General features: G+C 36.3%; 1 protein-coding gene across 3 annotated transcripts in view; it reads left to right on the top strand.

The window, feature by feature from the left end:
- ASCC3 (activating signal cointegrator 1 complex subunit 3) overlaps positions 1 to 15,224 on the top strand; it is a 331,462-nt gene that overhangs the window by 226,294 nt on the left and 89,944 nt on the right. For all 3 annotated transcript variants that reach the window (XM_033418760.2, XM_033418762.2, XM_004264782.4), the window contains exons 31-33: positions 12,782 to 12,919; positions 13,006 to 13,126; positions 14,057 to 14,189. In XM_033418760.2, the coding sequence (XP_033274651.1) occupies positions 12,782 to 12,919; positions 13,006 to 13,126; positions 14,057 to 14,189 (392 nt within the window). The remainder of the gene's footprint in view (positions 1 to 12,781; positions 12,920 to 13,005; positions 13,127 to 14,056; positions 14,190 to 15,224) is intronic.

Below are 15,224 nucleotides of genomic sequence, written 5' to 3' on the forward strand. Positions count from 1 at the left end.
ATAACCAATTATTATGCAAATTCATTCTGCTTATACCAAAACCTCCTATAAAGCAGGTGTTTCCGTGCGTTGTTGAATCCCCTAAATAATGAAATTAGGAGGACTTTTTAGCACTTTAATTTTGTAAGAGTTATTTTCTGTAATATCTGGGGCTAGACACTTGGTGACGATTCCTATTGCTGCTCCTTGGACAGTGTCAGGTTGGTGTTCTGTGGTAGGTCATGAGTACTCTGGTTAGGACTCTAGTGTTGACAACTTGATCATTCAAGGAGGCAGAGTAAGCATGGGAGCAGTTATCCTGGCAGCTGTGAAGCAGGGTGCTTGTGGAAGAGGGTTGCATCAAAGTCATTCTGAAACTGAATGGTGTGAAGTCAGAAAGTGTCCCTAGATGTGGAGGTGGGAGGGGAGAGGTTCAGTGGGAGAGTAAAGAAAGCCAGGGCAAATCTGAAGAGGCTGGAGAAAGAGAATGTGACCAAGGAAGAATATATGTGTTGTATTTTGTTTCTCAGCAAAGACAAAAGGAGTTGTCCATCTAACTTTTTAACCCAGTAAAGTCTCTTTACTTTACCTAAAGTAAAGTATTAGGAAGCAGATCCTCTTCAAGTGGATCACTGATATGAAATCATACTGCAGAATGAGAAAACCCCAAAAGTAATGCCCTTTCGTATTTGCCATTATGAAGACTTCTTGCACTGATTTCAAAAGTTTGTGGGCATGTGCTGCCCTATCTCTTGAATTCTCAGTTGGACAGCCACCACTTCCACCATTAACCTCAAACTATTGTTGGGCTTTTGCCTCACTCTCTCAAGCTTCAGTTTCAAGACAGAAACATCTGAATGCCTGAATTTCAATCTCTAGCATGCAGCAGGAATAGGGAATATCTTCTTCACTTTGGCCTCTACTGAGGGATTTTCAGATACTGGCTGTCTATAAACAGTGTAGGTACAAGTAGTGAAGGTTCACTATAGTCTATTATTTGTCCAAACTCACTGATACACAGTCTCTCCAAACCTACACTTAAAAAAACAAATTTCTTCTAACAATGCAATTCTCCCTCATATAACCAAAATCCACTCATCCCTCCCCAAGGCGGGCAACTGAAAATTTCATCATTAAATCCATTAATCCTAGATCTCTTGATTATATCCAGTCACCCTCTGGTTCTTTGGCAATCCTCTCTCAATATTCTCTAGCCAATGGACTAAATGATAAAGTTGCCCACAATTAACACATGCTATATTCAACAGTAGAGGATAGGGAGAGGAAAGAGAAATGAAATTAGTTAAAATATGTAACATATTGTTAGTTAAAATATGTTAGTGCAGGGCTTCCCTGGTGGCACAGTGGTTAAGAATCCACCTGCCAATGCAGAAGACACGGGTTCGAGCCCTGGTCCGGGAAGATCCCACATGCTGCGGAGCAGCTAAGCCCATGCGCCACAACTACTGAGCCTGTGCTCTAGAGCCCATGAGCCACAACTACTGAGCCCATGTGCCACAACTACTGAAGCCCGCACGCCTAGAGCCCATGCTCCGCAACAAGAGAAGCCACCGCAATGAGAAGTCCGTGCACCACAACAAAGAGTAGCCCCCGCTCGCCACAACTGGAGAAAGCCCACGCAGAGCAATGAAGACCCAATGCAGCCAAAAAAATAAAATAAATAAATTTTAAAATAAATAAAGAAATAAAATATGTTAGTACATATATGAGATAGCAAGGGTAGAGACCACAGTGTTTGTTTCTGCAACTGATTGGGGAGCTAAAAAGATATTTGTGGTTTATTTTCTCTGCTATCCATCACCTGTACACTTCTTCAACCAGCCCCTAAGCTAATTACGATTCTCTATCCAGTGGAGTTACCAAAACCCACATTACTGAGACACTGGAAATTGGATGTTCATATATGCTTAGTATATAGGGTTTTTTAGAACTTCTGTTTATTTTCCAAATGTGAGAAGATTTCTCTGAGGTCCATTCAAAGTTTTCCTTCCCCTTATTGTATAGCAGTAGCCCAGTTTTTCCATCAGGGTCAGTCACCTAAACTACACCAGGACCATATTTTCCTTGCTCACCCTGTAGCATAAGGGCCTCAAATGGCCCTGTGGCTGTTTCAGCTTCCAAGTAAATTGTTACATCCCTTGGATATTGTCTGTAAACTAGAAGAGCTAGAGGTGTAGGGAAAGGAAACAAAAAATTTCCAAGTGGTTTATTAGCTATGTTTGCAGAAGACATCGGCACACACTGACTACTTGGTTCCTGGAACTGTATGTTCTGGCAGTGAGAGAAGTAGTATCATTTAATGATTGCGTAGTTCAGAGCATACACCTTATCCTACAAAATAACACCCCAACCTTGCCAAAGTAGTGTATCTCAGCTGCCACTCAGTCATTAATCTATAAAACCTGCTCTTTCTCGGTAATGAGAGACATAATAGGAACAGTGGATCCCGTGGCGTCCATTGTCTTAATCTTTCTCTATGATGTGAGCTCTTCAGTCAGAAAAATTATCATACAGGATATCATGAAGATGTATAAAGCATTCAGTAATCCTACCATTGAAGCCACTGGCAGGACATGATGGGCAGGATAGGAGAATCAAAATCTGTAGTGTCCATTCTAGACATCATCTCAAATAGATGTCACCTCTGTGATAGAAAGGGTCCAGTATAATTCCCTTACCACCAGATAGCTGTCTGTTCCCATGGCGAAGGTACTTATAATGGGCCCAGGGTTGTCTGCGTTGGTGGCATATGGGGCACTGAGCAGTGGCAGTAGTGGGTCGGCCTGAGGAAGAGGAAGTCCATGTTTAGCCCAGGCAGAGTTTCATCTCTTCCACCGTGGAGCCACTTAGTACGTGAAACCATTGCACAAAGACCTGGGGCCTGGGAGGGAAGTTGCTGGGTACCCTCAGATGCCCACTTGACTGTTAACAGCATTTTCCACACTGCTGTTAACTTTTTGGTAAACATCTTCATGGGATATAGGTAGCTGTTTATTCTAGCACCATTCTAAAAGCTCATCTACATAAAACTTCTGCCTTTCTTGCCACTTGTCTTCCAATAGCACTCTTGCCAAGCTCCTGACCATTTGGCTAATCCAGTAACTACAGAGCAAAGGATGGATCATCAATTTGCATCATCTCTACTTTGTAGGAAAGTGACAAGGAAATACATAACACTCAACTTTTACTCCTTTCCTTAGAGTCATCCGTGAAAGGACGATAATACCACATGAGTGTACTTCTTATGGTGCCACAATCTTGTTCAAAGCCATTTGGAATTTGGAATTTTTTCCCCCTCAGTCAATTTGACATAAGAAATACCCCATGGGGCCTAGGTACATAGGTTGAAGTAGGGATAGTATGGCAGGAATAGGCACACACATGGAGGGTTCATGGATCACCTTTCATGATATTCTTCCATCAGCTCCTTTTATTTCTAATAATGATGCGTGCTGCTAGATAGCTCAGATAACATCCAGTTCGTGATCAGCAGCTTCAGTTGCAAGGTTACCTGGTACTACATAGTCAGGAATTCTTTCTCTCCCCGCTCAAAAATATCCATTAAATAATCCTCTAACTTAAATCAATAGGTAGCTCTTAAGAGAATTTGTAAAGTATTCATTTATTTAACATATATTTATTGAATGTCTACAACTTACCAAGCACTGTGTGTTAGCCTTACTGATCTCAAAGAGCTTAAGTGAAGAAAGTAGAAATTTAAAAATATATGCATGATTAAATAAGGTGATATCAAATTATGAAAATTGTATGGAAGAAACCAGTAAGAAATGGAATAGAATAGGGGAATGGGAGGCTTCTTTAAATAGATTAGTCAGAGAAGACTTCTCTGAAGAGATGACATTTAAGCTGAGCACCAAAGCATAAGAACAAGCTGGCTACACAAAGAGAGAAGATAACCGCGTTTCAGGTGAAGGGACAGCATGTTAAAGGGACAGTGAGCAGATCGGTTGAGCTGGAGCCGCATAAGCAGGAGGAGGGTGCTACAAGTTACACTTGAGACAGGCAGGAGCCAGCTCATGCAAGGCCATAGCCCCATGGTTAAGGAGCTTGGATTTTTATTCTAAGTACTATGGGAAGACAGTGATTTTTTCATTTATTAGACCAACATTTATTGAGCTCCTTCTGTGTGTCAGGTGTCAGGTAAAGTTCCTGCCCTATGGAATTAACATTCTAGTGGGAGTGATAGCTAATAAGCAAGTATGTCAAGTTGTAATAATTCACATGGGGGAAAAAAATAAGCAAGTTAAAGGGAATAGGGAATGCCAAAGATGGTAGTGGAATGTTGTACATTAATACAAGTTGAGAAGGCCTCCCTGATGAAGGTACCTTTGAACAAAGAACTGAAGGAATCAAGGAAGCAAACTAAGCAGGTACCTGAGGGAGGAGTGTTCCAGGGCATTAAAGGTTTTAAGCTAAACAAATTACATACCCCAATTTACATTTTAAGATCACTTTTGCTGCTTAGTGGAAAATGGATTGAAGTGGAAGTAAGCATGGAATTAACGATGGTGGTGACCTAGGGGCCACCTAGAGTGGTAACAGTGGGAATGAAAAAATAAATTTGGGGCTAGATGCAATAGGACTTTCTAATAGATGAGAAATGGAGATTCAAGAACTGAAAAGAATCAAGAATGGTGCCCCAGTTATTAACCCTAAACATCTGAGTAAATAATAGCATCATTTATTGAAATGGGGAGAACCGAGACTGTAGGATAGAGAGGAAGGAGGAGACAGATTTAGGATGGAGAGAGACAGACGGAGAAGACATATCTGAGCTTAAAAAAAAAAAAAAAGGAAAGAAAAGAAAATTATATTTTGGACATGTTAATTTGTATCTCCAAGACTTTCAAGTGGAGATCTCAAGGCAGTTAAATGTCGGAAGTCTGTAAAACCCACAGAGGATGTGAGATATATGAACTTGGGAGCATCTGCAAGCCTTTAAACCCAGGTGAGCACCTGAGACCCTCGGATAGAGAGGGTGGAGATCAAAAGGCAGGCCTGAGGGACTCTCTCATTGTGAGCTTAGGTAGAAAATGAGCTGGCAACGAACCCTGAGAAAGCAGTGCCAGTGAGGAAACACAGTGTCCTAGAACACTGTAGACAGGAGGGGTTCGTGAAGGAAGGAGTGCTTGACTACATCAGATGTTAATGGGAGCTGAGTGAGATGAGAGCAGAGAAACACCGGTGGGATTTAGCACTTGGACATCTTGGACGAACTTAGCAAGTAGGGTCAGTGACATGTTGTGAACATAAGCCAGTTTGGAAGGAGTTGAGGGATAAATGGGTGGGAGGGGAAGGAAATGGAAGCAAATAGCGTATACAACTCCTTCTAGAAGCTTTTCTATGTAATTTAATTAGTTATAATTTAGTGCCTAACAAGTGTGGTTCGTTGGCTTCTGCCAAATACTCTGCAATCTGGTTTGACGTGCAAGGGTGAATGGTGCTGGGATCTGGATAGTTGCCAACCTGCTTGGAAAGATAAAAGAGCAGAGGGAACACCCTTTCTTCTGAGCGGGTTTACTGATTGAAAGCTCAGAATACTGTGCTTATTTCATCACTCACACGTTGCATGAGATGCATATCTGGGATGGGAAAGCAGAACCCTGGCTGAAGATTAGACTTTATTCTTCAGTCTTACTTATATTCTCCTCCTCAACTCCTCTGTGTGTCTGTCCAATTAGCAGCAGGGCTAACCCTTTCTTCTTCCACACTGTTAAATAAGGTCCAGGTAGCTAAAAGAAAAGCACATCAAAGACAACTAGCTTTTTTCTTTTTTCCCCCCTTACATCCTTACAAGTAGGAATGAATTAAACAGAATCCTACAAGGCTTTTTGCCCTGAAGGTCCTGGACCACAATGTTTGAGTTGTGTTCTAAAGTCTGCAGTACCACGAGAAGGTAGATGCTGGGAAATAATCTGAAGCAGGAAAGGGGATAGCTTTCTGACTGAAGCACGATAGGAAAAGAATCCAGATGTGGATAACATGAAAATCGGAGGAGTATGGAAGACAAGAATTCCTTGGAACATAGTATTGTTAAACCTTGTTAATTCAAATTAATTGGCTAGAAGACTCACACAGATGACACTGAATATAATTAAGGAAATGTGCTAATTATAAATTTACACAATGCTTCAAAGTGAATTAATGAAAAACTGTAGCATAGGTACACAGGAGGGGCACGTTCATGAAAAGTAGAATTGGTGTTATTTCCGCATGCTTAATACTGAAGGAATTTTTTGATGCTTGAAAATTATTTCATTTTAAGCTAAACATAACTCACCCAACCTCATTACAAGTAAAACCTTCATAGACGTACAAAGATGAGCTATAGCCTAGCTTTACACAAAATGATCACAAGTTCAGATTTGGTGGAGTTTCTACTACTGACATTTTACTATAGTTTTCTTTGATTCATTTGCTTTTTCATTCAACATATATATATTGACCTCTTCCTGTAGGTAAGAAGTTAGTACCAGGCTTTGAAAATGGACTTGGAGATTGTTAAAAATCAGAAATTAAGTTGAGTTTAATGTAGGGTAACCATATTTTCAACTTGAACAATCTGTTTTATCAAACTAAAATAGATTTAGCTCATGATACAAAACTCCCACCCCAAGTGCTTTCTATTTTGATCAAGCTTCAGACCTCTTAATGACTACCCAATAAAGAAAACTATTAGGCTCAGAATATTAAGTGTCAAAACAGGCATTATCTACAGATTTGCTGAACATTGGACATTGAACTGAGTTGGGTCTCATGGAATATTTGTGTAATTAATAGCAGCTTCAAGATAGGAGACTGTTCTTTTTTATTTTGTCTTAGTTGATATCATATATGTCCTTTTGACTAAAGAGGCAAAGCTCTTATTATGCTTAGTAATAATTGCTGTATTTATCAAGTACTTTATAGTTCACTAAAGACTTATCCCATTTAATCATGAACTCTGGGAGGGTCGTTCCTGTTATCCCAATTTTACAGATGCAGAAACTGAAACTTAGAAGAATTAAGTGACTTGCCCAATAGCACAAAGCAAGTAAGCGCAGCGTGGGAGCTCAAAACCAGAGTGGCTGTCTCAGAGTAATGTTCTTTTACTGTCCCGCACAGTAATGGAATCATGGACAACATACTGTCTAGAGAAGATGGAAAAGTCAAAGTAAGGGTGTGTGTCGTTTGACGGGGACGCAAGTCAGTAGCTAAAATATCAAATGCAAGCAACCAACAAGAGCTGTGCCGTTCTCAATCATGAGAGGTGATATCTTAGTTTAGAAAAGAATGTTATTTTAAGTATTCTTCATTTTGAGGCGTGGGAGTAGAAATACTCAAATAATAAAGAACAAATAGATTTGCAAATCATCTGCATAACGTTCCCCAGCTGTGTGAGTCTAGGGCATTACTCATTATTTCAACTCTTATCTGTTTTTTGTATACCTTTTAAAACAATGTGGTCCACCCCTAAGTCAAGTGGATGATGTCATTACTTCAAGTAGTTATTTGAAATATCCCTCATTCATGTGATGATTAGAGGGTGGCATTGTGGTTGAGAGCATGGACTAGAGCCAGGCTTCCTGGGTTCAGTACTGACTTCCCACTGCAAGTGGGATGTTTCACTTCTGAGCCTCATCCTTTAATCTGTGAAAGGATGATAATCTCTCCCCACAAGAGTCTTGCGAGGATTAAATGTATTAGTACATTTAATGTGCATAGAACAGGCCTGGAACAGAGTTAAATATTCAATAAATGTTATTACATTGAATAACATCTTTTAAACAGATTCTTTTTGCTGAAAGCACTGGTAAAATTTGGTCATATATTTATAATCTTTTGCTTGTGGTCCTTCACAAATTTAATTCATATTAATATAGTATTTGTTCATTTAAAATTGTGCTACTTTAGAAAATCAATTCTATAATGTCCCTTTTATCAGCTTTCTCTGCATTTTAAAAGCAGAGATGTATGAAAATGTTCTCCAAGAATGTTTTGGAATTTGAACTCACCAGAAATTGAAATAAGCATAAAATGTATACTCAAAAATTACCAATGGCATAGTGAATTAAGTTGGAAACATTAATAAGGAAAAATTTGTAATATCTCAGCCCTATATAGCCCAGTTTTGATATTTCTATTACTAAGAATCAGGTTAACCTAAAAGCAGACATTGAAAATAGTATTGTGTTTATTTAGCAGACAATAGCAAAGATTTACATGTTGTTATTCCGATTTCATTTATATATTTACTTCTCATATAATTGTATTTTTAATCATTTATAAATGTATTTGTATATTAACAGTATCATAAATTACTTTGAGGTGTGCTTGTTTTGGGTTTCCAAGGGGGCAGCAAGAGAATATGTTCTGAGGTATATTGGTAAAGTTTGGAAACTTACTACCTTTAATTAATTTTATTTTTTTATTTTTTTCCTATTAGTAGATCAAAAGAATGTTCTAAAGTGTTTCTTTCATTTTAGTTTTTCCCCTTCAGTCTGTAGGGTTTATCATAAAAAGTGTATTTTAAGAATAAAAGTAATTATGAGGAAATGTTTTAACTTCATTTAACATCTGTACCAGATGTGATATATTTAATTATTTTTTTAAAAAAGAAAGTCTTTGTAACTTTCATTATTCTTCTGTATGGTACATCTTTTATTGAGTGTTTTATACAATTGATAAGCATTATTCAGTGGCATATGGTCTGAGTCTGATGTGCTTTGAAAAGAGTACAGAGTTCTGATAATGAGGATTCTGTGAAAATGGGAAAACCAGCACAACAGATACGCTTTGAGAAAGTATGGGTTTTTAGCATCTTGAAACAATATATCACACTCAAAGGGACAGAACTGGGCTGCACAATCTGTTAGCTCATTCTTGTCCAATCTGGTCTCCTCCTTTCTTTTGGAGCCAGCATTGTCATCAACTCACTGAATTATATTCTGACTGGAATGTATTTCAGGCACAGAGTAATGTATCTACTTAAATGGAATCCTATCTTTCTACAAAAGCTTTCTGAGTATAATAAATTTAAAATATAAAAAAAATTTCTATTAAGTTAAAGTAATTGGTTCAACAGTTTACATATGTGCCTTCTCCCCCACACCCTAAAGAAAGACCACTGCTTGGAGGAGCATAGGTCTGTTTTTATTTATAATACGGAAAAAAATTTTTGGTTTAACTAACATACAGTCAGAAGTATTTCAAGGACCGCTTATCGGAAAGATACCTGCACATTACAGCAGTTGTTCCTTGAACAGAAATGAACTATGGAATTAAAACTTCTTCTATCAAAGTGTTTTAGTTACATGATTATTCTTTTTAAAATTCTATAGCAGCCTTTCTTAACAAGAATTAAGCCTTCATGTCCTAAGACATCCAATGAATGTAATAAATGAACTTTTCTCCTAACCATCTAGAATGGTACTAACTATCCTTGGAAAAATTAAGAAGATGGTAATTCAGATATTTTTTTGTGAGGCTCAGTTCTCTCAGGGAACCAGAATTGAGAAAGACTACTATATAGTACTCAAGGCCACTGAGTCTTTTAACTTGAAGCATAGTGTGTTGTATAAAAGAATTAGGTGTTACTTTAGGGCTATATGTATGTAAAGGATTCAGTGTGATAATCTTTGTAAAGTGATAAGCACAATGCCTGACACATAATAAGTACTCAACAAATAATATCTATTATCATGTTTTAAGCTTTCATTATCCTAAATTCCTGAAAAATTTTGCTTGTGTTATGTTGTTTTGATCCAGATGAAACCTATTTTAAGTGTAGGGATGAAGATGCATATAATCTAATCAAAAATTATATTTTCAAAGTTAAACAGACTGTCCTTGTAATATTTTATGCTTAATGATTGAGTAACATTACTATAAATTTTGCTTTTTTCATGATGTACAAATAATTCAGAATTCATCCACAGTAACCGTGTAATAAATGAAGTTGTTTTCTGTGATTGTCCTCATGAGGATTTTAGGTCATTACCAGTTTAGATAGGCAAATAGTTCTTTTTAATGCATTGATTTATGTGAAAGTGGGGGAAGGGAATGAGAAACAGCCAGGCTTCCCTGATGCGAAAGGACGCGATATTACTGCCTCACCAAACCTCCTGCCACAGGATTCCTCAGCTTTCCTATGGTAAATGGTATGTTATTTTTTGGATATGATTGGCATTGCTGTGGAACACTGCAAATTATACAAGTTATACATACACACTGGTATTTAAGTTGTGAAACTGAAAAATCCCGAAACTAATTGGCAGAGTAAGAAAAATGAATTATTCTTGATAGTGTGAATTGAAGATATTTTATGCAGTGAACTATGGAACGAAAAAAGGATGATAGGCAGTCACTTGAAAACAGCTAACATAATTTATGAGACAGGACAGTACCTTTCTTTATAGCATGCATTTGTAGTCAGCATTTATAGTAATACATTTCCATATTCTTGCTAAGCAGATTGTAAAGAAAATAATGCAGGAATATCAGGTGACTGTACTGTGACTATGAAACAGAATGAATTCTTTATACATTGCATTCAATTCAGGAAAGTGGGTAAATAAGATTTCTGATGTGTATGTTATTAAAATATTACCTAGTCTATGCAGTGCTTTTTATACATTAATAATTATTATAAAGCCAAACTCCATCTTTCTTTTTTATTTTTTTTTTGATTATTGGAGTAAAACAACTTTTTCCCACATAAAAGACATGGAAAACTTTTCCAACCAACCATTGAAAATAAAATTAGTAAGAATGAAAACAGTTGGAATGCTTCATTATATGAATATGTTTGTCTTTTTTTTTTAATTGGGGTATAATTGATTTACAACGTTGTGTTAGTTTCAGATGTACAGCAAAGTGAATCTGTTATACAAATACATATATCTACTCTTTTTTTAGATCCTTTTCCCATATAGGCCATTACAGAGTACTGAGTAGAGTTCCCTGTGCTATACAGTAGGCCCTTGTTACTTATCTATTTTATGTATAGTAGTGTGTATGTGTCAATCCCAATCTTCCAATTTACCCCTCCCCCCTGAATATGTTTGTCTTATGAATTTTTAACAAAATGGCAGCAGCCACCTGAAGTTTCTCTAGATGGAGATTTTGTGAACTGTTTACTGGTTTATGCAGAGCCAGGAGCATAAGTGTATTGCAGGTATACTTGTGTATATTCGAGGTGATTAATAATAGAAGGCAAAAAGGAAATGAAGTCTGAAAATAATGTTAGTCTTCCAACTTCTGTCTCAGTCTTCAGGCATATAATAGTTATACATGTATTGATGCCTACTTCCAAGTTCCTTCTCCACTGTTGTTTACTGATGTGGTCATGAAGCTGTTGACATAACTAAAACATGTCCTTCTTCTGAATGCTGATATATTCTCAAACCACTTGGTCTCTGCATTGCTGCCCTCAGGGAGTTGCCCAAAAAGGTTCCCAGGCTGCACCTAGTGTTGTCATCTTCTTTAGGGACAAGTAGAGGTCTATCATTAAGCAGAAAGAGATTGGGTTTTCTGTTTAGTTCTTTACAGGAAGTAAGTTTTGTAAGAAAATAAGATTTGCTGCTTGTTGCCATAAAATCTGTGTTGCATTAAGAATTTTCCATGTAGAATGGAAAGTGATAACATATTCTGAGAGTATATATGAAATATAAGTTTCAGAAACTGTTTACACATATAAAATTCAATGAGCTAAACTGAGGCTGGAAATGCAATCTGTTTTAAAATGCAAAAACTGGAATGTATAAGAATTCTGAATGCTAAAGTTAGCATTTAAAATAAGTAAGGTAAGGAATTACTTAACCAATATTGCTAGAATAATTAACTATTTAGGAAAAATAAACTTAGATTTCTACCATACTTTCTATTACAAAATTACAAGTTAATTATTTAAATGTAAAAAATAAAACTATAACAGAAGTTAAAGGAATAGTAGGTGAATATGTATTTGATCTCAAGATGAGGAAAAGTTTTCTAAGCAAAAAAAAAATAAGGGACCAATTTAAAATTTTAAGTCCATAAAGTAAAAAAATTAAATAAATAAAATGAAGTACTTATAAAACTGGACGAAAGTTTATACCATGTGATGGACAAGGAGTTGATACCCTTAATACATAAAGAGCTATCACAAACCAATAAGAAAAAAGGCTACTCAATAAATGGAAAGATAATTTACCAAAAAGTCAAACAGTAAATATGAAAAGTATTTAACTGAACTGTTGATTAAAGAAATGAGAAGTAAGCAAAAGTATATACCAGTCTGATTTTTTAAATGAAGAAACTGAGGCTCAGAGAAGGTATGTGACTTGCCCCTGGGTCACTAAGTTCAGTGAGAAAGCCTAAATTTGAATGACTACTCTTTGGTAGGATTATGACTGATTTTTCCCATTAATTTTTTGTCCATACTTTCTAAATTTTTATCACTGAGGCAAAAAATAGAGGTCTTTTCTATAACAAGACCAACACAGACACCAAAACGTTTTAGGCAGTATTATAGCATTTTAGTAGTTGTTACTCAATAAGGGGTAATGAGTACAGATTTTTTTCCTTGATGCATAAAAATAAAAGGGATAACGTTTACATTTTAATTAATTTACAGTATACATTCTCACTAAGTAGATATTCTTTTCAACTAATTTAAATTTAATCATAACTGCAGATGGGACCTATATTTTCATGCCCATATAGCATAAGAATTAAAAAGACAAAATGAAAAATGTGAAGCTAATGCACTGACATCTTGTAATTGTGTTTTTATTTGCAGATGGAGAATATCATTGGCACAGTAAGAGATTCCAACCTGAAGCTGACACTTGCTTTCGGAATAGGAATGCATCATGCTGGACTACATGAGAGGGACCGAAAAACAGTAGAGGAACTATTTGTAAATTGTAAAGTTCAGGTAATTTTTTTCCATGAACAGATATTTTAAAGTAACTTAAAAGTTGTATTTTAGTTAGATATAAGATATTATCTTTTATTTTTTAGGTTCTTATTGCTACAAGTACATTAGCCTGGGGTGTAAACTTTCCAGCTCATTTAGTAATTATTAAAGGAACAGAATATTATGATGGAAAAACAAGACGATATGTGGATTTCCCCATTACAGGTAATATTTTTAAATTTTCAAATACATTAAACGTCTATTTTAGCATTAATAATTTGAATTTGCATGAATTAAATTTTAGAGAATTGGTCACATGTCAGTGATGAACAAATTGTAAATTTTTTGTTTCCAGTAAAAATATTACTCCAAAGTATTAAGCCATTTTATTTACTTTTACTTATCCAGTGTGTTAATGAATGTCAAAGGCACAAGTAATTGTTTTAAATTTATAAATAGATAAAAGTACTGATTAGTAGGAATTAGTGACTTAAGTTATAAGTAAACATTATGTTTAATTTTAAATCTCCCTCACTAGACATGATATTTCCTACAGGACTTCTAGAACCAAAGCACTTGTTGCTATAACTTGTACATGAACAGTCTATTAACATATTTTAAAACTTGATAAAAGCATTTTCAGTGAGTTTTGAACAGGAAAATATGCCAAATGTGTATTTCAGCTCAATGAATGCATATAAAATCCGTATCATTTCTCAATCATTACTTACCTCAGAGACTCCTGCAGTATAAAAGAAAAATTTTATACAGTGGATGGGAAGAAGAGGAGGCCTAAGTGGATCCATTATTCATGGGGAAAAATAAGCAAATGACTCTGCTGAAGAGGTTTTCCTATATAAGAGTTATATAGTTATAACTCTTAAATAGCATTTTTAAACATTTACATAAAGGAATCTTTGATCTTTCTTACTTTTACACACTGTAAGACTCGTTTGGGGACTCAATTTTCTATCATAGTGAATTAATTATTTAATTATTAGGGAACTCAGTAGTAGGCATCAGAGAGAGCATCCCTGGTCTTAAAATACTTTTCTCCTTTTTATTTTGTTGTGTTGTAGAAACATGCTATAATCCATCAATATTTCTTGTGCTACATGCCACACTGCAGAATACCTCTTGTTCTCTTTCTTATAGATGTACTCCAGATGATGGGGCGTGCTGGGAGGCCTCAGTTTGATGACCAAGGCAAAGCTGTAATTCTGGTTCATGACATAAAGAAAGACTTTTACAAAAAATTTCTTTATGAACCTTTCCCTGTAGAGTCAAGGTAAATTTTGCTGTAAATTAATTTAAATGGATTATGTCATAGGTTGATATTTTTGTGCTGACATTGTATTAGATGAAAATCAGTAAAACTTCTAGTTCAAAAGAATTATTTGAAGTGAAACAATATATTTATCACAATAAGACAACATTAAATTATAATTTTCACTATAAAAGAAAAACACGCTGTTTAAAAGAAGCAGTGAAGGGACTTCCCTGGTGGTGCGGTGGTTTAGAATCCACCTGCCAATGCAGAGGGCATGGGTTCGAGCCCTGATCCAGGAATATCCCACATGCCACGGGGCAACTAAGCCCAGTGTGCCACAACTACTGAGCCTGCACTCTAGAGCCCGTGAGCCACAACTGTGGAGCCCGTGTGCCACAACTACTGAAGCCCACATGCCTAGAGCCCATGCTCTGCAACAAGAGAAGCCACTGCAATGAGAAACCAGTGCACCGCAACGAAGAGTAGCCCCCACTCGCCACAACTAGAGAAAGCCCTCACGCAGCAACAAAGATCCAACGCAGCCAAAAATAAATTAATTACTTAATTAATTTATTTTTTAAAAAAGAAGCAGTGAAGTACATTGTTCAGTCACATTGACTGGAGCAAGACAACCTGGGTTTATATTTGAGCTCTCCACCACTTACTTGCTTGATCTTGAGCAAGTTATTTAAATCCTCAATGCCTTAGTGCACTGTCTGTAAGATGGAGATAGCAGCAATACTGGCCATCTCGTAGGGTACTTGTACTGATCAAATGTATCGTGCTTGGAACTGTGTCTGGCACATAGTAAGCATTTAATAAAGTGTTAGTTTGGTGTGTGTTTTTGTAGAATAGTCTATAAATAAATATCCAAAATAAAGGGATTGGTAATGAATAATTTAGGCTAGTGGCCAGTTTCAGAATTATCACATACTTCTTTGTGGATCCAGTAACTACCACCCCTCTGATGAAGTCTTTCCTCATTTTCTCAGCTGAAAATAATCTTTTGTCTGTCAGATTTATACATTTTTCATTCCTAACATTTATCACTTG

The sequence above is a fragment of the Orcinus orca genome, chromosome 12, assembly GCF_937001465.1.
Source record: "Orcinus orca chromosome 12, mOrcOrc1.1, whole genome shotgun sequence".
Taxonomy (NCBI): domain Eukaryota; kingdom Metazoa; phylum Chordata; class Mammalia; order Artiodactyla; family Delphinidae; genus Orcinus; species Orcinus orca.